General features: G+C 41.1%; 2 protein-coding genes and 1 non-coding gene across 3 annotated transcripts; 1 reads left to right on the top strand and 2 right to left on the bottom strand.

The window, feature by feature from the left end:
• LOC146654116 (uncharacterized) lies at positions 1-20323 on the top strand. The gene is made up of 3 exons (XM_085429286.1): positions 1-299; positions 16031-17112; positions 20261-20323. Exons 2-3 carry the CDS (start codon positions 16297-16299, stop codon positions 20321-20323), a joined length of 879 nt encoding a protein of 292 aa, XP_085285412.1. The 5' UTR covers positions 1-299; positions 16031-16296.
• On the bottom strand, positions 20028-23596 carry mrpl28 (mitochondrial ribosomal protein L28). The gene is made up of 6 exons (XM_085380767.1): positions 23453-23596; positions 22704-23009; positions 21281-21433; positions 21065-21199; positions 20879-20965; positions 20028-20453 (listed from the first exon to the last, which is right to left on the bottom strand). Exons 2-6 carry the CDS (start codon positions 22986-22988, stop codon positions 20358-20360), a joined length of 756 nt encoding a protein of 251 aa, XP_085236893.1. The 5' UTR covers positions 22989-23009; positions 23453-23596; the 3' UTR covers positions 20028-20357.
• An 864-nt stretch (positions 23597-24460) lies between these two features.
• trnastop-uca (transfer RNA opal suppressor (anticodon UCA)) lies at positions 24461-24547 on the bottom strand. The gene has a single exon. It is a non-coding gene; the product is annotated as a tRNA-Sec (tRNA).
• Between the last annotated feature and the right edge of the window lie 333 nt (positions 24548-24880).

The following is a 24880-nucleotide window of genomic DNA, read 5'->3' on the forward strand; positions in this document are numbered from 1 at the left end:
CACGAGAAGCTGGAGAAATACCAAGGGCTCAGAGAAGAGCTCGAGAGGATGTGGAGGGTGAAGGTAACGGTGGTCCCCGTGGTAATCGGAGCACTAGGTGCGGTGACTCCCAAGCTAGGCGAGTGGCTCCAGCAGATCCCGGGAATAACATCGGAGATCTCTGTCCAGAAGAGCGCAGTCCTGGGAACAGCTAAGATACTGCGCAGGACCCTCAAGCTCCCAGGCCTCTGGTAGAGGACCCGAGCTTGAAGGATAAACCGCCCGCAGGGGCGTGCTGGGTGTTTTTATATATATATATTGTACATTTGTACCTTTCAAGGACTCTTCTGTTTTTGGAGTGTACTTTTTATGTATCTGTATTATATTATACTCTGGCCAAAAAATGCACTCAGTTTACTTTTTACTCACTATGAGCATCATTCATTATTCTCCGCCAGTAATCAAGGTTAGGATATGTATTTTTTTTATTCCAATCCATTCTTCTTTTGCAGCATTTAAATAACCTTTATCAGATTTGATGGTTTTGTTACAGACTTTTCAAAAAAGTGTTTTACTTTTCTTTCACAAATGTGGGGATTAAATTGTGTTAAAATGTACAAAACAGTGATGTCATGTTTTGTGATGAGAACCCAGGCACAGAGAGACTTGATGAATTTAAGAATCTTATGATTTAATAAAGAAATTTGCAGACTTGCACAGAGATGGTAAAATTATGATGACTGATAACGGAGATGAAGACAACAGACGACGAGGACAGGGAGGAACAGGGGTTTAAAATCATGCCAAACTTTTACCAGCATGTCTCGTGTCCAACGAGAGGGGATCGGATTTTGGATCACTGCTACACGCCATACAAGCAGGGCTACAAAGCTGTCTCACACCCGGCTTTTGGGAAGTCTGACCACAACGCCATCTTCCTCATTCCCCAGTATAAACAAAGCATACGGAGGGAAGACGTGACCAAGAGGGAAGTAAAACGGTGGACTGCCCAATCAGAAGCTACGCTACAGGACGCACTCAACGACGTAGACTGGGACATGTCCAGAGCATGCGCAGTCGACATCAACGAGTTTACGGAAGTAGCAGTATGCTTCGTCAATATGCTAGCGGAGGAGATTATCCCCACTGCGAGAGTCACCACATTCCCAAACCAGAAACCGTGGATGGACAGATCGATCCGCACTGCAGTAAACGCCAGGACCGCCTCCTACAACGCGGGTCTCGCCACTGGCGATATGAGCGCCTACAAAGCGGCCTCATACGGCGTGCGGCGCGCGGTGAGAGATGCCAAACGCCGGTACCGGGAACGTGTGGAGTCCCGCTTCCACCAGGGCGACACACGGAGTATGTGGCACGGACTACGCACCATTACGGACTACAAAGCCAGGGACACTGCGCCGATCAACGCCGACTCTGCATTCACCAACGAGCTGAATCGGTTCTACGCCTGTTTCGAGGTTAGCCAGGTGGCTAATGCTATCTACCGCCTGACTACCGAGGACAGTGACGTCATCAGCGAGAGACCGGTGACCAGCATCGCGGAGCATGACGTCCGAGCGGCACTGAGGAGAGTGAACACAAGGAAAGCGGCGGGGCCACACGTCTGCTGCGCTGCTGTGCTGACCAGCTAGCAGGTGTGTTCACTTACATCTTCAACGAGTCCCTGGCGAAGTCTGTGGTCCCCACATGCTTCAAAAGATCCACCATCATCCCTGTGCCCAAGAACAGCAAACCCTCATCCCTGAACGATTACCGGCCAGTTGCACTGACCTCGGTAGTAATGAAGGTGTTTGAGAGGCTGCTGAAGAACATCATCTCCTCCTCCATCCCAGACACCACAGATCCGCTGCAGTTCGCCTACAGATCCAACAGATCCACAGAGGATGCCATCGCCCACGTCCTACACACCACTCTCAGCCACGTGGACAAGAAACAGGGTAACTATGTGCGAATGCTGTTTGTTGATTACAGTTCAGCGTTTAACACAATAGTGCCCTGCAGACTGTTCACAAAGCTGAGGGATCTGGGACTTAACAGCCGTCTGTGTGCATGGGTGTTGGACTTCCTCACTGGCAGAACTCAGGTGGTGAGGGTGGGCAGGTGCTTCTCCAACAGCATCACCATCAACACAGGAGCACCTCAGGGATGTGTCCTCTCGCCACTGCTCTACTCCCTCTACACTTCAGACTGTGTGGCCACCCATGGCTCCAACACCATTGTGAAGTTTGCTGACGACACAGTGGTGTTGGGTGCCATCTCCAACAACGATGAGGCGGCCTACATGGATGAAGTGAAGAATCTGGCATCGTGGTGCCAGGACAACCACCTCCAGCTGAACGTCAGCAAGACCAAGGAGCTGGTGGTGGACTTCAGAAGGGGTCAGCACAGAGACTACAAGCCCATTATCATCAATGGAGCTCCAGTGGAGAGGGTGCAGTCCTTCAAGTATCTTGGTGTCCACATCTCCTCAGACCTGACATGGGCTGCCCACATTCAGGTCCAGACCAAAAAGGCTAGGCAGCGCCTGTATCACCTACGACAACTGAGGAAGTTCAGGGTCTCTCCAAAGATCCTCAGGATTTTCTATACAGGCGCTGTGGAGAGCATCCTCACACAGAACATGACATCGTGGTTTGGGAACAGCTGTGTGAAGGACCAAAAAGCTCTCCAGAGAGTGATCCGTACAGCAGAACGCTGCTGCAGGATTGCTCTCCCCCCGCTTCAGGACACCTACACCAGGAGATGCCGGACTAGAGCAGCGCAGATACTGAAGGACCCGTCCCATCCTGGCAACAAACTGTTCCAACTTCTGCAATCTGGTAGAAGGTTCCGCATCTTCCGGGCAAGGACAGAGAGACTCAAGAGGAGCTTCTATCCCCAAGCCATCCGTGCCCTAAACACACACACCCGCCCTCTCACATCATCTATAATTGACTGAGTCAGGACTCTTCCAGACACTCTAAACCAAGGCACAATGTACATTTCAATTCCTTTAATTTTAAATATGTTTATATTGTCTATCCTGTAAAATAGTCAGATGTCTATTCATATTAATGTACAGAATTCACCTGCTTGCTGCTACTACTGCACATTCACCCAGTGTATATACTATATGTATCTATATATATATATATAATGTTCTTATATATAGAAAGTGGAACCGGCTGTTCAAACCCCCACAAGGCTGCCCGCTGGATTCGAAGCGACGGGACGAGGTGCGACCTCTCACAACGAACGTAATATGGTCAACACCTTGGAGACGCTTACAGCTGCTGTGAAGGCTCAAAACAACACCATTGAGCGTATGAGGGGAAACATCAGAGAGAGGCCTGCTCAAAATGAGACCCTTGAGCGACAGTTGGAAAACATCGCGGAACGGATCACTGCAGTTGTGAGGTCTCAGAATCAAAAGACTGACAACACCACGGAACAGAAGTTTGATACCATCATGGGGAGGCTCGCAGCTCTTCAACGGGAGATCGAGAGACCAGCCTCGGAGTGCTAGAATTCGAGCTGCTCACAAAGGAGAAATCAACAATATTCAACATTTGGACACCACGGCCCCAGCTGCAGGCCCAAGGCTGGAGCCCACCAAAACAACTCCCTGATAACGACTGTGTGATGACTATTCTTCCCGCCCCATGAAGGACACCTGGATTGGCTGGAGGACTGTTTACTTAGCCTGATAGGCCGAAGGACACTGTCTCAGCTAAACTATGGACACGCACACACACACACTTACACTGATAAGCACTCACTCATCCCCCTCCCTTTCCAACGCCTTCGATGCTTGTGCCCTACCGGGGATGATAGCAGTCAACTGGACCAGCACAGATGCTGCAGGACCGGATGCGCTGTCTACGCCGGCTCTCTCTTACCCTTTACCCGCCCCTGTTGCTTGTCTCGTGTTTCTATGGTGTATTGATAGTCATGTGCTTTTGTGCTGAGGTGTTTTTTCTTTTATCAAACTGTTCTCCCACTAGGAGCTCAGTCTGAGTGGAGTTTTTTTTTCTCCTCCTCTTATCTCATGTAGTGTATTTTCGTTGTTTTTTTCCTATCAGCCTACCTTCTGACATGTCTGCCCAATGTGATGTTTGTGTAAAGTTGGTCAGAAGGTTCCTTTGTGAGTGCGCATGCGCCATTAGCGTGCTGCCTGCTGTAACCCCTAATTTCCCTCGGGATGAATAAAGTATTCTGATTCTGATTCTTCCTCTACACCCCCCCATTTTTGCACATGTCGAGGAGCGTGTCAGGCTACATTTCACTGTGTGTTACACTTGTATAACTATGCATGTGACAAATAAAGAACCTTGAACCTTGAACCTTAAATGTACCAAGGAGACAGTCAGAGGGAACTCGGGACAACTGGAGGCATTTAGGAATGCAGGGAGTGACAGAGACAGGGAAGAAGTCTCATCTTGACGAGTAAAGTTTCTTGCCTGGCTGGTCAGCTTTCTCGGTGGTCAGCACCCCCAAAGCTCTGATCCTAGAATCGCCCCTGATAACAGATATGATTCAATGCAGAGAGGTCTATTAACACATAGTGAGTCAGAAAGTTGACTGGAATGGAAAATATCAATGCATCATCGGAATCCCCAGCAACCTACGTCTACTGTAGCATAACTAAGAGAGGATTCGGGGTCACCTGGTCCAGTCCTAACTATATGCTTTAGCAAAAAGGAAAGTTTTAAGCCTAATCTTAAAAGTAGAGATAGTGTCTGTTTCCCGAATCCAAACTGGAAGCTGGTTCCACAGAAGAGGGGCCTGAAAACTGAAGGCTCTCCCTCCCATTCTACTTTTAAATACTCTAGGAACAACAAGTAAGCCTGCAGAGCGAGAGCAAAGTGCCCTAATAGGGTGATATGGTACTACAAGGTCATTAAGATAAGATGGGGCCTGATTATTTAAGACCTTGTATGTGAGGAGCAGGATTTTGAATTCAATTCTGGATTTAACAGGAAGCCAGTGAAGGGAAGCCAAAACAGGAGAAATATGCTCTCTCTTTCTAGTCCCTGTCAGTCTTGCTGCAGCATTTTGGATTAACTGAAGGATTTTCAGGGGGTTGTTAGGACATCCTGATAATAATGAATTGCAGTTGTCCAGCCTGGAAGTAATAAATGCATGAACTAGTTTTTCAGCGTCACTCTGAGACAGGATATTTCTAATTTTAGAGATGTTGCGTAAATGGAAACAAAATCTATTCGGACCAGCATCTACCACCATCAAGTTGACAGGCTGGTGGAGGGGCTGAATAACACAAGTTCATTCAGGAATGGAATTGGGATCTTCGGTTAGACTGTCTGGGTTTCGCAGTGCAGGAGATGCCCCAGGCCTCCACTTGATTTTCTTCTCTTTGAGTTACTGTTCAACAGCCTTCAGTTTATCCAAAATGCTGCAGCAAGAGTACTGACAGGGACTAGAATGAGCATAACTCTCTTTTATTTTGTTCTCTTCATTAGCTTCCTATTAAATCCAGAATCAAATTTAAAATCCTTCTCATCACATTTTCTCATCAGATTTAAATAATAAGGCCCTATCTTATCTTGCTGACCTTATAGTATCTTATCATCCCATTAGAGCACTTTACTCTTAGACTGTGAGCTTACTTGTGGTTCCTACAGTATTTAAAAGTAGAATGTGAGGCAGAGCCTCACAGTGGTGTTATACAGTGCTATTGTCCCATCAGCCAGCCACCAAGAAGACCAAAATTACAACATTCAGGAGAAATTACGTAAAAAAAAAAAACCCAAAAAAACATGTGTTAAAACAGCGAAGTGTTGAGTCACTGCAGCCCCTATCTGTACTTGAAATACTTTCTTTTTTAATCAGTTATGGTTTTGTTCCTTGTTTTTGTTTTTTTAATGTCCTATTTATGGTAAGTCCTGTTACCATAGGGATGAGAATGCTTTTGTTTGTTTGTTTTTCATTTCAATCATTGCAGTGATTGTGGAAATGTGTCTGTTGTCAGTTCTTTGGGTCTTGGGTTCAGCTTGTGTGAAATTTGTAGGAAGTTGTCAGACCAGTTCCTTTCCTATTATTTAAGCTGCTCAGTGAACTGACTGGATATTGCCATACTTCTGCTTTTTGTTTGTTTGTTTGTTTTTTCTATGGTTACATTTTTTTAAATTTCTATTTCCACTACTGGATGGAGCCACAGAATTCATGGGACAAAAATTGTTCCAGTCAAGACCCGACTTACTGTGAGTAGTCAAAACACGTACATGAACTATTACGTTGGTATTAGTGCTTGTAGAGTAGGTGCGCAATAACCATAACCATTTCGACCAAGAAATTATATTGATCTCTCAGTCCACAAGTGTGTCAGCCCACTGAACTTGTCCAGCCCCTGAATGTAACATTGTCCAACAGAGCTCAAGACACCACCGTGTCTAATTGCTTTGTATTCTTATAAAGATATACTTTTTAGCTTACAAAATACATTAGTCTTATTAATGCCGGACCCTATAATCTGAAAAAAAAGTTTTTCTAGATGATTAGTGATCATTTTGGAGAAATGGACCGACTTTCTCATTTTATTTGCAGCACCACTGCTGTGTTATGCTGTTTTTTTTGTATTAATTACATATATTTTATCCTCTGATAATGTCTTTAATACTGTCTCTTAGTGTAGGTGATGCTCAACTGATCCATTTTCTGCAAAAGAAGAGTCATTTGATGAATCAAGTAATCGTTTTGAACATACAAGGAGCCTATAGCAGAATTAACATTAACAAGGCAAGGCAAGTTTATTTATATAGCACAATTCAACAACAAGATGATTCAAAGTGCTTTACAGAGACATTAAAAAACAAAAACAAATAAAAAGCATGATTTAAAATTGATTAAAAAAAAACAAAAAACAAAAAAACAGTAGATAAAATCAGAACAGTAGATAAAATCAGTAGTTAAAATATAAGTTTTGAAATTTAAGCTTAAAAGTGGATTTGGTGCTTTATTCAAATGCAGCTGAGAACAGGTGAGTCTTCAACCTGGATTTAAATAAACTGACTGTTTCAGCTGATCTGAGGCTTTCTGGGAGTTTGTTCCAGATATATGGACCATAAAAGCTGAATGCAGCTTCTCCGTGTCTGGTTCTGACTCTGGGAACTGATAAAAGACCGGATCCAGATGACCTGAGGGATCTGGAAGGTTCATACCGGGTCAGGAGGTCATTGATGTATTTTGGTCCTAAACCATTCAGAGCTTTATAGACCAGCATCAGAACTTTAAAGTCTATCCTCTGACGGACAGGCAGCCAGTGTAAAGACCTCAGAGCTGGACTGATGTGGTCCACTTTTTTGGTCTTAGTGAGGACTCGAGCAGCAGAGTTCTGAATGAGCTGTAGTTGTCTGACTGACTTTTTAGGTAGACCTGTAAAGATGCTGTTACAGTAATCAAGCCTACTAAAGATGAATGCATGGACTAGTTTTTCCAGGTCCTGTTGAGACATCAGATCTTTTATTCTTGAAATATTCTTGATGTGATAGTAAGCTGCACTGTTCCAAAAAATAGTCATGTCAAATTATTTTACTGTGTATTTTACAGTTGTGTACTCTTTTTCTAGAATATCATTACATTTACATAAGTAACACTGTGATCTGACACGTCAAATGTAAAATAACATAACATCACTGTAAATGTAATAAAACACAATTTACTTGTTTTTTAAATATATTTTTTGTACATATGCATATTTAGATTGTAAAAATACATCCAGAAATGTCTCCCATCATGCCTTGGGACATGTGCTGCTGTTTAGATGTTCTTGTTCTATTGTTTATGGTTACGTTACTTTTAACTGTTATCTTGAATGTTGTGTTTACGCCGTGGTGCAGAGTCACTGACAGTTGTTGTTTTGTAGAGAGAGTGCTGTACCATGAGTGACTTCTATTGTGCTGTTGTTGAACCTTGAGGCACATTGTAGCACCCGCAAGTGTTTTAATAAAGTGCTCCCCCTACCAGCTTGGGGTTAAATAACAAGCTCAATCTCTCTCTGTGAGCTTCTTTGTTAAGCTTTCTCTGCATGCCACAATGTAAGACATTGCACGGACACGCTGAAAAAGAAATGAAGAGGTAGGAATTGCAATTAATATAAATAACATGATGCTAAGCATCGGCCAATGAATGTGAACTAACAACAACAAGCTTGCGGGTATGGCTGCGACAGTAGGAAAAACCCTAATATGAAGGTATTTTACTGTGCATTTTACAGTAATGTTCTGTTCTTCTAGAATATCATTAAAGTTACGTAAATAGACTTTGACTTCACATTTTGAATGTAAATTAACGTTAAATCACTGTAATGTAATACAACATAATTTTCATGATTATTAAATGTATCTGTCTGTACATATGCATATTTAGATTGTTAAAATACATTCACAAATATATCATGATTTCACAAATATCTGTCCGTTATTTGAAAGATTGAACTGTTGAATTCAAATGTAATGCTATGGAAAAGTATATAACATGATCCCATTTAAGCTTGTGTTACATCACATAAGTATTATTATCATTGCTATTTAGGGCAATCGTGGCTCAAGAGTTGGCAGTTTGCCTTGTGATCAGAAGATTGCCGGTTCGCGCCCCGGCTCGGACACTCTCCGTCGTTGTGTCCGTGGTCAAGACTCTTCACCTACCGCCTACTAGTGATGGCCGATGGTGCGATATGGAAGCCTTGCCTCTGTCAGTCTGTCCCAGGGCATGCAATCAATTATTATTTAAACCAACTGTTAACTGTATATTTCTGTACATTTACGTATTATGATTCATATTTCCACATTCAGTGACCTTGTTTATAGGTAATTTCATTGTTTGATCACGTAAAAATGTTCCTAATTTAATGTCAAAAAGCACTTGGAAAAGGCAGAATCCCATGTCAAATTAGCGCAACAAACTCTATTTTCATTACTGAAAATAACCGTATTTTTATGGGACAGTTATTTTCTGTTATTTTACGGTCGTATTTTGGCGCCCCAGCTGCCGGAATATTACCGTTTTTGTAAGATGTTTTTTTTTCCTATTTATAGATGATTTCATTGTTTAATCACATTAACATGTTCCTAATTTAATGTTTAGCGGCACTTGAAAAAGGCGAGATCCCATGTCAAATTAGCCCAACTAATTGTATTTTCATTACTGGAAATAACCATATTTTTATGGGGAGTTATTTTCTGTTATTTTACAGTCGTATTTTGGCGCCCCAGCTGCCGGAATATTACCGTTGTTTTAGGATGTTTTTTTTAACAGTGTGATTTTGTTATTGTCTTAATGTGTTTTTCTAAGTTTAGGTCTGCATCCATCACTACACCCAAATTTCTCGCCTGGTTTGTGGTTTTTAGGTGTATAGATGGAAGTTCTCTGGTGACCTGTAATCGTTTTTCTTTGGCACCAAAGACTATTACTTCAGTTTTGTTTTTGTTTAGCTGGAGAAAATTGTGGCACAACCAGTCATTAATTTCCTCAATGCATTTACCCAGAGCCTGTACAGGGCCTCGGTCTCCTGGTGACATTGTGATATATATTGACGAGCTCATTGACTGAACCTCTGGACAGGTCAGGTGTTAATGGGAAGACCTGGTTAAAGCCTTAGATCATAGGAAACCCCCAGGGCCAGACTTAATAGAGCCCTATTTTCTGAAAATAGCAGCATTACATTGCACAACCTCTTACGATCCTTTTTAATCTTTCAATCCAAAATAAAGAAATACTTGTTTGGAAGTCTGCTTTTGTTACGCCAATATTAAAAGGAGGCGACCCGGCCATTCTGACTAATTACAGGCCAATATCAAACTTGTGTGTCTTGGCAAAAGTCCTTGAGTCTCTCGTCAGTGAGCAATTAAAAGAGTTCTTGTACTCTAATGAAGTTCTCTCAAAAATGCAATCTGGGTTTAGAAAACAGCATAGTGCTGTTACGGCTGCCACAAAAGTGATAAATGACATACTTGTCAAAAGCTTTCAACACTGTGGATCACGCCATTATGAAGCATAGGCTTCTTTCTTTGGGACTGTCTAGACATGCTATCTCCTGGTTCACTAACTATTTGAGTGACAGGACTCAATGCATTAAATGTGAAAAGCTGTGCTCAGAACTTTTGAATATTCACACTGGGGTGCCACAGGGTTCAATTTTAGGACCTCTGTTGTTCATCATGTATATAAATGATTTGGGACAAAATGTGTCAAATGCTAGTATGCATTTTTATGCTGATGACACAGTTATTTATTCCTTTGGCTCAAACCTTGAAAAGGCAATAGAATCTTTGCAGAAAGCTTTTGATGTGGTTCAGCACACACTTCTGGAGCTGAAATTGGTTCTTAATGCTGAAAAGACAAAGCTAATGTTGTTTTCAAACATGAAGAGATTTCCTCAAACTGTCCCTTTGGTGTCCACTCTTGAGGGAAACCTCATAGAAGTGGTGCATACGTATAAATATCTTGGCTTTTTAATTGATGATTCTCTGACCTTTAAATCTCACATAGACAATCTTGTGACAAAACTCAAACTAAAATTAGGATTTTTCTTTCGAAACAAATTTTTCTTTTCTTTTGAGACAAAAAAGCGTCTTGTAAATGCCACATTTTTATCTGTTTTAGATTATGGTGATCTGCTGTACATGAATGCTTCCGCCCAGTGTCTTCATAAGATTGACTCAGTATATCATGCCTCTTTATGGTTTATTACAAACTGTAGGGCTTTGACCCATTGTTGTGATCTGTATGCTCGAGTGGGATGGCCTTCGTTGTCCTCCAGGAGGTCTGATCACTGGTGCATCTTTATTTACAAGGCCCTGCTTGGACAAATGCCCACCTATATTTGCGATCTGCTCACATGGAGGAGTACTGTTTCTTATAGCCTGCGTTCAAGCGATCTTCTTCTGCTCAATGTTCCATTTGCCAGAACTGAACTGGGAAAGAGGGCTTTTACTTATGCTGCCCCTTTTACATGGAACATGATGCAAAAAGACTGGAAGATAGCAGATCTTATTTCATTAAATGCTTTTAAGTCCAAATTGAGAGAGCCAGAGAAAAATGTTTATAAAATGTAATTGTTACTTATAAAATGTATGTAACTTTGTAATTTTAACATGTTGTCGCCTCTTGGCCAGGACTCCCTTGAAAAAGAGGTTTTTAATCTCAATGGGACTTTTCCTGGTAAAATAAAGGTTAATAATAATAAATTTGTTAATTATGTACTTTTATAACAATATGAATTGACTGAAATTACTGACATGACAGAAGCCTGTGTATAAATGACGCCTGCGCTGAAAATGTTAAGCAAGAGGTGCATGGCTGAGAATATACTACATAGAAATAATTTGGAGCATAAAAATAACATAACAGGAGGGAATGTTAGAGTTAAATTGTTAAATGTTTGTCATTTTTATGTTTACCATTTGTACAGTGTTTTAACTCTGATGAAAGAAATTCCACTGTCCTTCCCCCCAGATTCTCGAGGTTCTGGTGGGGGGCTGTAATGTTTTATTGCAGATACATCCTATCTGGAAGATCTGCTTCTTTTGATGTAAGCTTCCTGCGTTTACGACCCTTTGGTCAGCAGGAGGTCTGACAAAATGTTACTAAAATGTGGGTCTATACTCTTAAGTCAACAAGTGCTTACTTGCTCTCGAAGGCATAAACAAGAAAGAGGATTGCAGCGGATAACTACAGGAACACTTCAGCACATGTGAATCTGCTTATCACAACTAACATGACTGACTTCCTGTTCTGGGTCAAAGTGCATGTCATATTAACAACAATTTACAAGGCCCAGTAGGGGGCACTAAATTCAAGGCAGAACAATAGTTGTATGAAATTTGAAAACCCTGATGTTTAGTACTTATATAAGATTATAAATGGTGACCTTCAGAACATGACTGAGATGTTTTGATTGGTAATATGCCATTTTTGTTGCAGCAGAACTGAACTCCGTGGGAAAAGTAATAAAGACACTCGCTCTTAAATTTCAAAGAATGCAATTCATTGGGATTATTAAGTTAGAGACTTTAGAGCACTCATTTTTGATTCTGTGCTCTTTAAAATTCCTTTTTATCTTAATTTAAAGTGACTTTGCACATCTGAGACTTATTGATACAAAAAGAAATACATCTGTCAAACAGTTTTTCATATTGTCCGAGTATAAAACTTGATAATTCTGTTAGCTGGGTAACTTTATGTCCCTGCTTGATTTTGCCTGCTGTAATGCATTTGTTAGTAGATTTCAAGAATAACAGCCATTTCTTGTAATGTGTAATGGTTGTTTTACAGGAAATGCCTTTTATCTGTTTATTGAATATTGTTTATTATGTATACTTCTATACATGTATAAAGTGTATTCATTTTCATCAAAACGGTTCCTTTTTCCTATCAGCTTTTTTAAATGTCCAGCTCCACCTACTTATGCCACAACCCTTGGTCTTGCTGATAACAGGTTTAACTTTAACATGTGAGTCACAGCATATTTCACTGAGTCGACTGTAGGCCTCCTTTCCACAGCAAGCCAGCACATGTTGTTATTGAGTAACCAAAGCAAAGGGACCCTTGAACACCTTGATATGAATGCTATTGCTTGTTACCTCAGAAACACAACACTGACAGAGACTGTATAAACACTGAAACACTGAGTAAAGAAATTTTAAGCAAGCCACATGACTCTCATTTGTGGTTTTAATATCTTAAGGAATTAGCAAACGATAGAGAAGCAACATGGAATATGGAAGCCTGTTTCAGCCACTAAAAAATAAATAGATAAATAAATAAATTATTAAACAAATAAATTATATATATACATACAGTACACAAATATATATATATATATATATATATATATATATATATATATATATATATATATATATATATATACATATATATATTGTTGTGTAAAGTTATTTTTACTTCCAGTAGTGTTAACATACTACACAGGTCATGAACAAGATAAATGTAAATGCTGTAATTTGATTATTTTAATTAACCATGTAACTTGGATGGATTCAGTGCTGGCGTGACCACAGTGCACACGTCTACTGTTGCTCACAGTGGTCCAAGGGTCCGCTCAGGGAGTTTGCGTGTTCGCTCAGACACATGAAACATTAGAGGGAACATTGATTGTACCATGCATAGGTGAATTGCAAGTTGTCAGAATTTGTGGACTGAACCTTGTCTGACAGATCCAATCATTGTGAACTCTGCAAGCTGTCAGATGGTTTTAAGTGCAAAATCAGTGGTCCAGTGGCTCTCGTTTCGCAGTGTATCATTTTAGTGCATTTTAATGGGACTCAGACTTAGTGGTTCTTTTACTACACGTTGGAGCCCTAATCTGAAAAAAAGAGTCAGTTCTCAGGTATTCTGAATACTACTGAATCGTAATATTTTGCTTTACAACAGTAAACAGTTGCACAAGCATATGAACTTGTCCTTCGAGCTGTAGTATCTCTACATACACCTGAGGCCCTTTGGAAACACCTCAGCACTTCTCACCTGCCTTGAGGGATTGTTACCCTGGCAACTACAACTGCTCCAAGCTGCATTACAACATCTCTTCCAGCGTTGTAACACTATGGACCAACTGTGAGAGTTCTTTAAGTTGTTAGATTTTAATCTGTTGGTTAATGTTTCTCCTATTCTCTCCCTCTTCCTCCCCCTCAGGGTGCCTCAGCTCTCTTTGACATGATAGAGTACTATGAGTCGGCCACACATCTCAACATCTCCTTCAACAAGCACATTGGCACACGAGGATGGCAGGCCGCAGCTCACATGATGCGAAAGGTGAGAGATTCTGGGAACTTGTGGCAAGAGGTACTAGCGCACGCAGGCTTTCAATTGAACTCAGTTACACAGCGATAAAAAGAAACACAAAAAATGGCAAGAAGCTGTTGTATTATTAACTGCAATAGCCGGTCGCATGACAGCCACGATAAGCCGGTAAAGAGATCGTTTTTTTTTTTTTTTATCGGATTACGTTGTTGAAGAGAAATTTTTTAAGCCATGTTTCCGAAGTAAGAGCCGACGGATGGTCTGGATATACCAAATATAACGTCTCAGAACACTCCAGCTCACAGGTTAGTCTGCTCCAAGCATTCCCACAAAGGTCAGAGTTTTGTAGTAGTTAATACGTCATTTTTCATAACATAATTGATGATATAGGCTACAAGCAAGTCTGGCGCTGAACAGAAATTGTCGTGCTATGCTCCTTTATTTATTGTGCATAAATAGTAAATTGTCCTGACACAATATTGCGTTTCGCTTCTGTTATTACCATGGTACATTGACAAAAACATATACTTTTATTCACAGGATAAAACAGTTGTTTTGTATCACTAATTGTCCAGTGCGATTACAGCATACAATATTATTGTCACTGCTACATTTCTGTAATGCTACCAGAAATTATTTCCACTACTAATTAATTACCGTTGAGCTCAAAGGTTATATTAATAAACAGTTAAAGAATGTGTATTTATGACGACGATTTGTGAGACTGGTAAACTTACCTTTGTTCGTACGATGGTCTTTCGTTCTACACGGTGCGTTTCAAGGTCCTGTACCCATCCGTCAACTGTACCTGGGCTTGTTGCAGTGACCTGAAGTTACTAAACTTCATGAGTGTATGCACTCACTCCAAGAACCATATAATTATAAATATGAGCGTGGTGAAAGTTGGGCAGCACGCTAACGTCTTTTGTCTACTCTGTGTGCTCGTAAGGGTCTGACCCTTTCACTCCTTTGATTTTTTCCTCGTATCTTTTCTTTGTCTTTTCGTCGAGTCTGTCTTTGTACGGACCGGCATTGTTTTTCCTTTTGTTTTGTACATTCCTTTTTTGTGCGGCAAAGAAAAAACAAGAAGGTATTGGAACCGGAGAATGAACGTTTTGCGGTGCTGCAAATGCTTGCATTTGATGCGGTACTTGGATTGTTTTGCCACTAATTCCCGGCATGCAATGCGCGAAAATCACGTGATTGCTAAACAAGGGAGCGGGTGCATTCGGCCTCCTCGGCTGTAATTGGTCCAGCCCAGAGTCGATCATGACCAATTGGCCAATCCAACACCTTTCATTATATATACCCTTCCTAAAAAAAAAATAAAAAAAATAAAAAATCCATCGGCCCATAAAAACAAAAAATCGCCAGCGGCCCACCGGGCAAATGCCCGGTATGCCCGATGGCCAGTCCAGCTATGCCTGGCACAATAACAACTAGTAAACAAATTAATTAAATAAATGAAAACGACTGTCACTAAATAAAAAAAAAAAGAAAGTCAGTTAAACATTCATCATTCTAAACTAACACATGATTTAAAAAAGAGAGATTATAAAAGTAAGCACACTAAATGAAGTGCATTGGGACATAGTGTCAAAGCAGTGTGTGAAAAATGAAGGACATTCTTGGTATTTAGTAAAAGAAATTGGGGTAAGTATCAGTTAGGGTCTGCAAAGCGAGGCTTGTTTTGCGGCCACATGACCTGGGAATCTTGCAGTTATTGAGTTGTTTGTCAACTCGTCTTTATACCAAAGTACCAAGGAGTCAAATGTGAGGCCATCTGTCTGACAGCTGAAGCGTGTCTGATATTGTGTCATGCAACAGGATCTCAAGCACAGCAGCAGGTCTACAACAGAAATGCTGAAAAAGAAAAGAATCAAGGTGAATCTCAACCCTGAATGAAACGCTGTCACTGGTCCTTAAAAGAGCTGTACATGAATAAATCCTTGCAAATCTCAATGAACTGAATAGAACAGAGTGTGCCAGAATTTCTTTACAATGATGTGAGCAACTCCTTAGCGTGATGCTAAAGAGGCTTTTGCAAGCTATTGAATCATTGTTTCTCTCCTTCTATATTTTTTTTGGGTTTTTTTCTTAAATAAATAATGACATTGTATATGTCATCTTTTGTTATTCATCTGAGTATATATATATATATATATATATATATATGTATATATATATATATATATATATATATATATATATATATATATATATATATATATATATTATCAGCCAAGATATATATATTTTGAACTACCAGAAGGCAACATTGCAGACATAGAGGACAGTTACAAGTACCTGGGGATCCCGCAGGCAAATGGGAACCATGAAGAGGCCGCTAGAAAGGCTGCAACCACCAAGTACCTGCAGAGGGTCAGGCAAGTCCTGAGGAGTCAGCTGAATGGTAAGAACAAGATCCGGGCCATCAACACATACGCCCTGCCCGTGATCAGGTACCCTGCTGGGGTAATAGGCTGGCCAAAGGAGGAGATAGAAGCCACTGACATAAAGACAAGAAAGCTCCTGACCATGCATGGAGGGTTTCACCCCAAGTCCAGCACCCTGAGGCTGTACGCTAAGCGGAAGGAAGGGGGCCGGGGACTGGTGAGTGTCAGCACCACAGTCCAGGATGAGACAAGGAACATCCAAGAATACATTGGGAAGATGGCCCCAACTGACCGAGTGCTCAGTGAATACCTCAGGCAGCAGAAACCCAAGAAAGAGGAGGGAGACGAGGAACCATCATGGAAGGACAGGCCCCTGCACGGTATGTACCACCGGCAGATAGAGGAGGTGGCTGATATCCAGAAATCCTACCAGTGGCTGGACAAAGCTGGACTGAAAGACAGCACAGAGGCACTAATCATGGCAGCACAAGAACAAGCTCTGAGTACAAGATCCATAGAGGCTGGGGTCTATCACACCAGGCAAGACCCCAGGTGCAGGCTGTGTAAAGATGCCCCAGAGACAATCCAGCACATAACAGCAGGGTGCAAGATGCTAGCAGGCAAGGCATACATGGAACGCCATAACCAAGTGGCCGGCATAGTGTACAGGAACATCTGTGCCGAGTATAACCTGGAAGTCCCGAGGTCAAAATGGGAGATGCCCCCAAGGGTGGTGGAGAATGACCGAGCTAAGATCCTGTGGGACTTCCAGATACAGACGGACAAAATGGTGGTGGCTAACCAACCGGACATAGTGGTGGTAGACAAACAGAAGAAGACGGCCGTAGTGATCGATGTAGCGGTTCCGAATGACAGCAATATCAGGAAGAAGGAACACGAGAAGCTGGAGAAATACCAAGGGCTCAGAGAAGAGCTCGAGAGGATGTGGAGGGTGAAGGTAACGGTGGTCCCCGTGGTAATCGGAGCACTAGGTGCGGTGACTCCCAAGCTAGGCGAGTGGCTCCAGCAGATCCCGGGAATAACATCGGAGATCTCTGTCCAGAAGAGCGCAGTCCTGGGAACAGCTAAGATACTGCGCAGGACCCTCAAGCTCCCAGGCCTCTGGTAGAGGACCCGAGCTTGAAGGATAAACCGCCCGCAGGGGCGTGCTGGGTGTTTTTTTATTTATTTATTTATTTATTTATTTTTTTAATAGTCCCACTAGGACCAGTTTTCTGTTATGTGCTGATTTAGAAAACCTTAAAATCAAGAGGATGTGCTTTTGTTTTGCACATGAAAAAAAACAAGTAGTAAAACAATAGTTGAACTGTGACAGAAGATGATGGAATGACTGAAAGAAAGAAGATCACTGAGGACAATATACACAAGTGATTGAAAAATGTAAAAAGGCTTTGTTTTTAGTGAGAAAGTTCTTCAGGCTGAAGCTCAAACTGTTGCTTACTTGTGTTGTGTTAGTCATTGCTTTGTGTCTAGGGGGAAAAGACCAAGATTCTGTATTGTTTCTTATCTCTGACCTTTCATCGTCAGTGCTGCTGCAAACACATTTTTCTGCTCTTGCTCTTGACAAAGGCGGTCGCACTTTTCTCCTCTCCTCCTCCTCCTCTCCCTTAGCTTCCCTGCTTAGCCTCTTATGTCCCTGTCTAGTCTCGTGTTTTTTGTATTACTTTTCCCTGGAACATTCTCTCACAGTCTGTTCTCTAAAACCTAAAAGAGGAATTATGGATTGGATCAACTGGTCCCTAAATGCAATTGACACCCCTTTCTCAACGAGAAGTTTGGGCTTGGGTGAGCCTGAGTGCTGAAGATATCTACCTATTCGGAACCATGGTAACAGGGTTCTGGCTGATCGGAGCTGGCTTGGCCCTGACTTATCAGAGAATTAAGAAAGCGGAACCGGCTGTTCAAACCCCCACAAGGCTGCCCGCTGGGATTGGAACGATGGGAGAGGCGTGAGTTTCTCAAAATGGGCTCATTGAAAGCAGCATGGTTAAGACCTTGGAGACGCTTACAGCTGCCGTGAATACTCAGAATAACACCTCTGTACGTATATTGGTTTACATCAAGGAGAGGCCTGCTCAAAATAACACCTTTGAGTGAAAGTTGGATTACATCGTAGAACAGCTCACTGCAGTCGTGAGTTCTCAGAATCGGCTATCTGAGCAAAAGAATGACAACACCACAGAACGGAAGTTTGATACCATCATGGGGAAGCTCGTGGTTCTCCAAGGGGAGATTGAGAGACCAGTGTCGGAGTGTTAAAGAACAGCTTTGAAATTCTCATGAGTTGTTGCAAAAGAAAAATTACCATGGCACAACACAGAAGTGCTACCTCGTCAGGCCAGGACTCTGCAGTCTATTTACACCTACAGGCCAGTGGACACTCTCTCAATGATGAGGATGTACACATCCTGGACAGGGAAGAACGCTGGTTTGAACGCGGAGTCAAGGAGGCCATTTACATAAAAAGCGAAAGACCATCTCTGAATCGAGGAGGGGGCCTAAGGGTACATCTTTTGCCATCTTACAATGCTGTGATTGCAGCCATTCCCCAACTCTCTGTGAATGGTACTCATGGCCATTGATCAGTGGTTGTTGATCCATAGTCATGAGAATCTGCATAATTAAGATTAAGGAACTGACCTCCCAGCCCATTGTTCCTTCAGTGTGCTGGTTTCAGTCATTATGCAAATGTACTTTTTATAAGATCGGGGAAACCTGCAGTCAGCTGAGGCTGAAGAAGTCACTTGGATGAGTGACGAAACGTTTCTCCTACTGAAAACGCTACAACCAGATGAACAGAATCAACTTTTGGAGTTAGTAACATAAATACAAATTACAGCATGTTTTTTTTCTCCATTTGTGGGAGCATTACCTTAATTTGTGTTATGCTTATATAATAACAACAGTCTTGAATTTTGAAATCAACACACAAACTGATTTTTTTTGTCAGTTGGAAGAGTTGGGATTAAATCATTTTCAGTGCCTCAATTATGCTTTGCTTTTTATTAATAAGTGCTATAAAGTTATATAGTGTAGCATTAAGTGGACACAGCCCTGAAAATAAAGACATGAGACTATGCTTGCCTGGGAAAATATAGATAAGAGGGAACCATTTTCTGTGGAGTTACTGGAATGCTGTTGTTTAGACTATAATGAGAGATCTTCTGTAATAAAACTGTCAGGGGTTCGTCACCATTTTGAGATCCGCGGCAACGTGTCTTGCAGGACGCATCTCCCTTCTAGAAGTATTGTAAAAGAGAAATAAAGTGTTAAATGGTCTACTGAGCAGTGTTTTGTCTTCCATCGGATGCTTCTGAGGAATCAAAAGAACTCAGTAAAGTGATGATATTAACTCATTCACTGCCATTGACGTCTATAGCCGTCAATTGCAGTGAATGAGTCAATGGGTTTAACTCATTCACTGCCAATGGCTGGCAGTGAATGAGTTAACAAACGGGGAAAAAAATCGGTAAATTTCTCGATATCTTTGCATGCACGGTAATATTAATTAGCAGATAATTTTTTCACTCTGGGTTTTGCTACCAGTCTATGTGCTTCACTGCTGTAACACCTCTGCTGCGACACTGGTGGATATTGTTCTTTCGATAATATTCCGACTTACTCAAGACCCACTGTCACAGCCATGTCGATATCAGCACAGGTGGATGTATTTCAGTGTGGACAATGTACAGTGACATCTGTGGATAAGTAACACCTTAACACCATGTTAACTGAAGGAAAAGGTACATTTAAACATATATTATATGGTTTGATAATTGTGTTTTCAAATTGAAGTTATTTAAAAAATAAACTCATTAAATATTCTTTACAAAACAAACAAACAGAATCAAGTTTTAAGAGAAAAGGAATCTTTTATTTTCTATACATGTGCCTCATGTCAGAGCTGCTCAGGGAATATTTACACCATTGGAGGTTTTTCCCTTAATTCCTGAACTTCCTTATGCAAGGCTGTTAAATGCAAAGAGGAATAATCCATAACTGAAATAGGATAAATAAGTATTAAACCAACATGGCTTAGTTTCTTCTGTCACTTTCACCTTTGCGCTCTTCTCGGTTGCATTCAGAAACAAGGATGTGGGGATTCAAACTCTCCACCAGATCCAGAGAAGCTTCACAGTTCAACCTAATAATTTTTTCCAGTTACACAAATGGTTCAAGATATCACTTCTTCTCTATGACGTGTGGCTCCAACAGTTTCTTCATGTGCAGCTCCTCCACCAGCTTATCCACACAGACCTTAAACAGAGGTTCAGGTTCCTGAAGGACAAGAATATAAAGACAACTAAACATGTTGGTCTCATGTGTAGGCCTTTCTTTTAATTTATTACTGCAACATAGATGAATAACTTAAAAATGTCAAAAAATGCTTCAAATGTAGCTTAAGAGAGATTTATCAAAAGATGTATCTCATGACCTTTAAATGTTACAGCTCATTTTAATATAAAACAAAGAATAACATTGTCAGCTTTCATCTCACATGGTCCTGGAAGCAACACTGTGGTTTTAATAGGAAAAACTAAGGGTTCAAATCCATCAGTAAAGAGGCCTGTGGATAAATAGGAAACAGTCTTCCTCCTGCAGGGTTTCCCTTTTCTCACAACCTTTTTCTGTAAATGTAATGTCACATACCGACACATAACTCACTCTAGACACACCAACTTAAAACTTAAATGACTCATTACTTTGTGCTCCAGCTGCCGCTGTTTCTCCACAGCCTCCTCCAGACTTAGACCAGCCCACTCTACCACTTCTTCTGGGATCTCAAACTGCTGCTCACAGAGAAAAAAATGGGAGTATTATTTATTTATTTTTTCCTTTGATGACTTTACTCACCGGGTCCTCGGTTGACTCAGACATATTGGACATACCTTGTATTTCTCGTAAACTTTTTCTCGTTTAATGGGGTCATTAGGGTAAAGCTCTGTGTTTTTGCGTGCTAAACGAAGCAGCATTGCCCTCTTCAGGTCCATCCCCAGTTTGGAGTTGAGGTCCTCCTTTGGTGTCTACAACCAGTCATTAGTTAGAGACACATGGAAAACACAATAAGAAAAAGTTCGTGTTGAACCGGAGTAGTTTTCTCTTACTTTGAGGATATAATAGTCGAAGCCGTAAGCAGCATCGATGAGGTCCAGAGTGCGAGCTGTGACTGGGATGGTGAACATGTGGTCAAGGATCTCGCTGTAAAGTTCTCTCTTGAACACTTGTGGTTTCCAAGTTTTCCTCAGACGAGTGGACATCTAAACAAAGACAGTTTAGACAACTTTTAAACTATTTCAAAACACACACACGAAAAAATACTTTTGAGTAAGTAAAACGAGCACTTTTTAAATTTTCTCAGGTTAAATAATAAATATATCACATAATATCACATGAGGTGGTTCACCACAAGTATTCTCATTGGCAATAGTCAAATATATCACTGAAAATAATCAGCTGCTTCTCCAATGAGTCTGTCATTATCAAATGACCTGTAGCTCCACTCTATTAAACTACTACTGCAAGACAGCAGCAGTCAGAGTTCATCCCACAGCTCGTGGAGAAAAACAAACTCCTCACAGACTTGCTCTTAAAGAAGAAATAGTGGTTCTGATCAAGACAAAAGCCTCGTGTGACCTGAAAGAGGAGCTGGCACATAAATCTGTCTCGGTATGATTCAAATAAGGAATTATTATCGTCATTATTATTATCATTATTTGTAAGGAGATGTTTCCTCTTTTGGTTCAGGTGGCGTTCTACTACAGAACTATGGTGAAGAGGCGCCTCACCTATTTTTCACATCATCTCTCACCTGTCAAACAGAGATATATGTGCAGGTGGAGGAGGTGGTTTGTAGGCTCACACGGGCCTGTGAGCGATTTAGTGATTTCCTTTTGAGGCAGAATTTTGAACTTTTTTCAGTTGTTTACACTTTCCCCAACCTTGCTTGGATCTGCTGGTTGTTGTATTTGTGGTGCTCCAAACCCATGTTGCCAACAAGGAAGCTGCAGAGTGTCCTCTATTGGACAAACTACAAAACATCAGCACTCATAATATAGCTGAAGGACATTTCTCCCATCATCTTTACTTTTCTGACTTTCATTTATCAGCTGTTATAAATCCTGATACTGATCATGTAGAATTTTTCTCTCAGATTAATAGATATAAACGCTGAACTTTCACAGCCAATAATACAGCAGGTGATGTTCTTCTTTAGCAATACAGCGCTTTGCCATTTTTACTAAGCAGCAGTAAAGCTTTTCATTTTCACCCAATTCATATTTTCAAGATCACTTTACTTTTGTGAATGGTTCTCTGTAAAGACACAATGGCTTGATGCAAATCAAATGGAGCAAACTCAGGAATACAACTTCTAATGCTCTGTTCTTCAGAAGCTGCCCCCTGCTTTCATACAAGCATTTTATATAATATAATATTCTTATAGGAAATTATCAAAAGAGGAAATCAAAAGAACACAACAGCAGCACGAAAAAGACAAAAAAAAAAAAACCTATTCTTCTACAGACTAACTTTGTCATTGTTGGCATATCTGTAGCCCGATATCCAGCCCTCTCCTCCCCACAGGCCGTCCTGGGACTCTGGAGGGTAGTAGATTGGGACTGGGACATCCTGCACCCGTTCCTTCAGCCCCGTGTTGGGGTTGGCTCGGTACTGGACTCCTAGAGGCCTCCAGTGGACAGGTGTGGGTTCCTTCTGTTCAAGTGACTTGAGGTAGTGCTTCGGGAGACGAGCATAGATGCCCTGTTTCATTTTAAGGGCCTCCCACACTTTAGGGGAGTACTTCAGAAGAGGCATTTTTGCTTTTGACAGTCAAATCTGCAACACAGAGGGATGAAAGAACAAAACTTAGTGTTGCTTGTATTGACCAATCAAAAAAATCAACAGTGTTCCAGTGTTTGCAGGTGTTACAGCTTTAATACATACAGAAAATATTCTGGTGCAGAAATAAAAGAGGAAAAACTTCCTGATTTTTCTGTGACAGGTTGCATTCTTAAAACAATGAAGCGAGAACTGCGATGAAGACTCAGAAAGTATTTTTTTTCAGTTCCCAGAAATGCCTTATGTAATTACAAGCTGAACATTTTTCTGAATCGTTTATTTCTTTTGATAAATAACTACTGGGATACAGAAACAGAATAAGTTTGATGATATTAGCTGATCGTTAACCAATGCAGGCCAACAACACAGGTACACACCGGCTTATTTAATGAAACAAGCCCTCCATAAGTGTCTGTACCAGCACCATTAAAAGGTCTCACCGCGTAATTGGAAAAAGCAACGCCGTCAAACAACAATGGAGATTTTAATCCACGTTTTCTCAACATCAAGCCAGCAAGGGCATCGTGAATCCTCCGCTACTGGCCGCAACTTCCGCGAAGAGCAAACAGCGTCACATATGATTGGCCGAGAGAAGACGTCACTCTGTCGCTTTTTCCGGGCAAACCGGATGTGCACCCACGGGCAGAAAATAAAAATGTACTTTAGACCAGAACAAACGAAAGACGCGTTCTTGTAAAATACTCAACATATATATAAACGTGTTATGTTTGTGTTTCTTTCATCTTTTTGCATCAAAAGCTTCCTTTAAGAATCTAAGCGCTGTGTTTTGTTCATTATTCGGTAGAAGTATTCTTAAAATCCTTCATTACTTATAAGCAGCATTACACTTAATAAATGTACAAGAAATCTGTTTTTTAAACCCTAACGTCAAGGTGTTTTTGTCTTTTAGTCAGTTAATCAGACTTCATTGCACACTTAGCGTGCAGATAAATAGAATGAATTACTGGAGGGAGAAGCTTAAAGAAGAAAAGAAATCCTTAAAGAGAACCTAAATCAGTAGTAGAAGAGATTCAACAAGAGACGATAATCTCTCCATAGCAGGGATTGTAGTTCATTGAACTCTGCAGGAAGTTTACTTAAAAAGAAATAAAAATATATAAACAATCTTTTTTTTTTTTTTACATATATGTGTTTTAACAGTTGCAGATGTGTCTATCTGTCACAAGACGGAGTGGAGACGGTGTACAGGTAGGGCTTTGTTTGTGAAACCCTTCTGTTTAAAGTGCTCATGGTTTGGAGGACCATTACCATCTCCTGCATTGAAGAGTTCAGATATTATTTTGATACTGATATATAAGAGTCCGTAAACGTGAACTTTTATTTTGGAGAGCAATGACGAAGGTTGACAGGAAGTGGCACAATGCGTTTTTAAGTGTTTATACAACACAAATCATTAATCGCCATTTCAAAACTGTTCTTCGCCGTTACGCCCGAAAGGTGGAATTGAACCACTCTGCCGCTAAGCAGCTACAGGTTTGAAGCCTGCACCCCGGACCACCGAGGCTCATCCGGGCACTTACTGACATTCTCTTTACGCGTATAAATACCCCATACCTTTAATACTCATCTGACTCACGGTGCTACATACAGTGACTGTTTTAAGCGTGCTTTAATCAAAGATAGGTCACAAAAACGACCGTCTACTGTAAGACAGATAATCTAATCTTTCTTGTGCGAATAAATCACTGAAGAAAAGACATGTAATCAAGTCTGCGCTGTTATGCAAAGCAGACGTGCTTTGATTGGCTGTCTGAAAATATAAAGGAGGAGACACACGGATTTCTCAAAGGTAAGCTGCATCATCACCGCTACAACAGAATCCAAACAGCCGACCGCTGATTATGGCT

The sequence above is a fragment of the Rhamphochromis longiceps genome, linkage group LG14, assembly GCF_057381845.1.
Source record: "Rhamphochromis longiceps isolate RC_006_pf linkage group LG14, R_longiceps_female_GT1.1, whole genome shotgun sequence".
Classification (NCBI taxonomy): Eukaryota; Metazoa; Chordata; class Actinopteri; order Cichliformes; family Cichlidae; genus Rhamphochromis; species Rhamphochromis longiceps.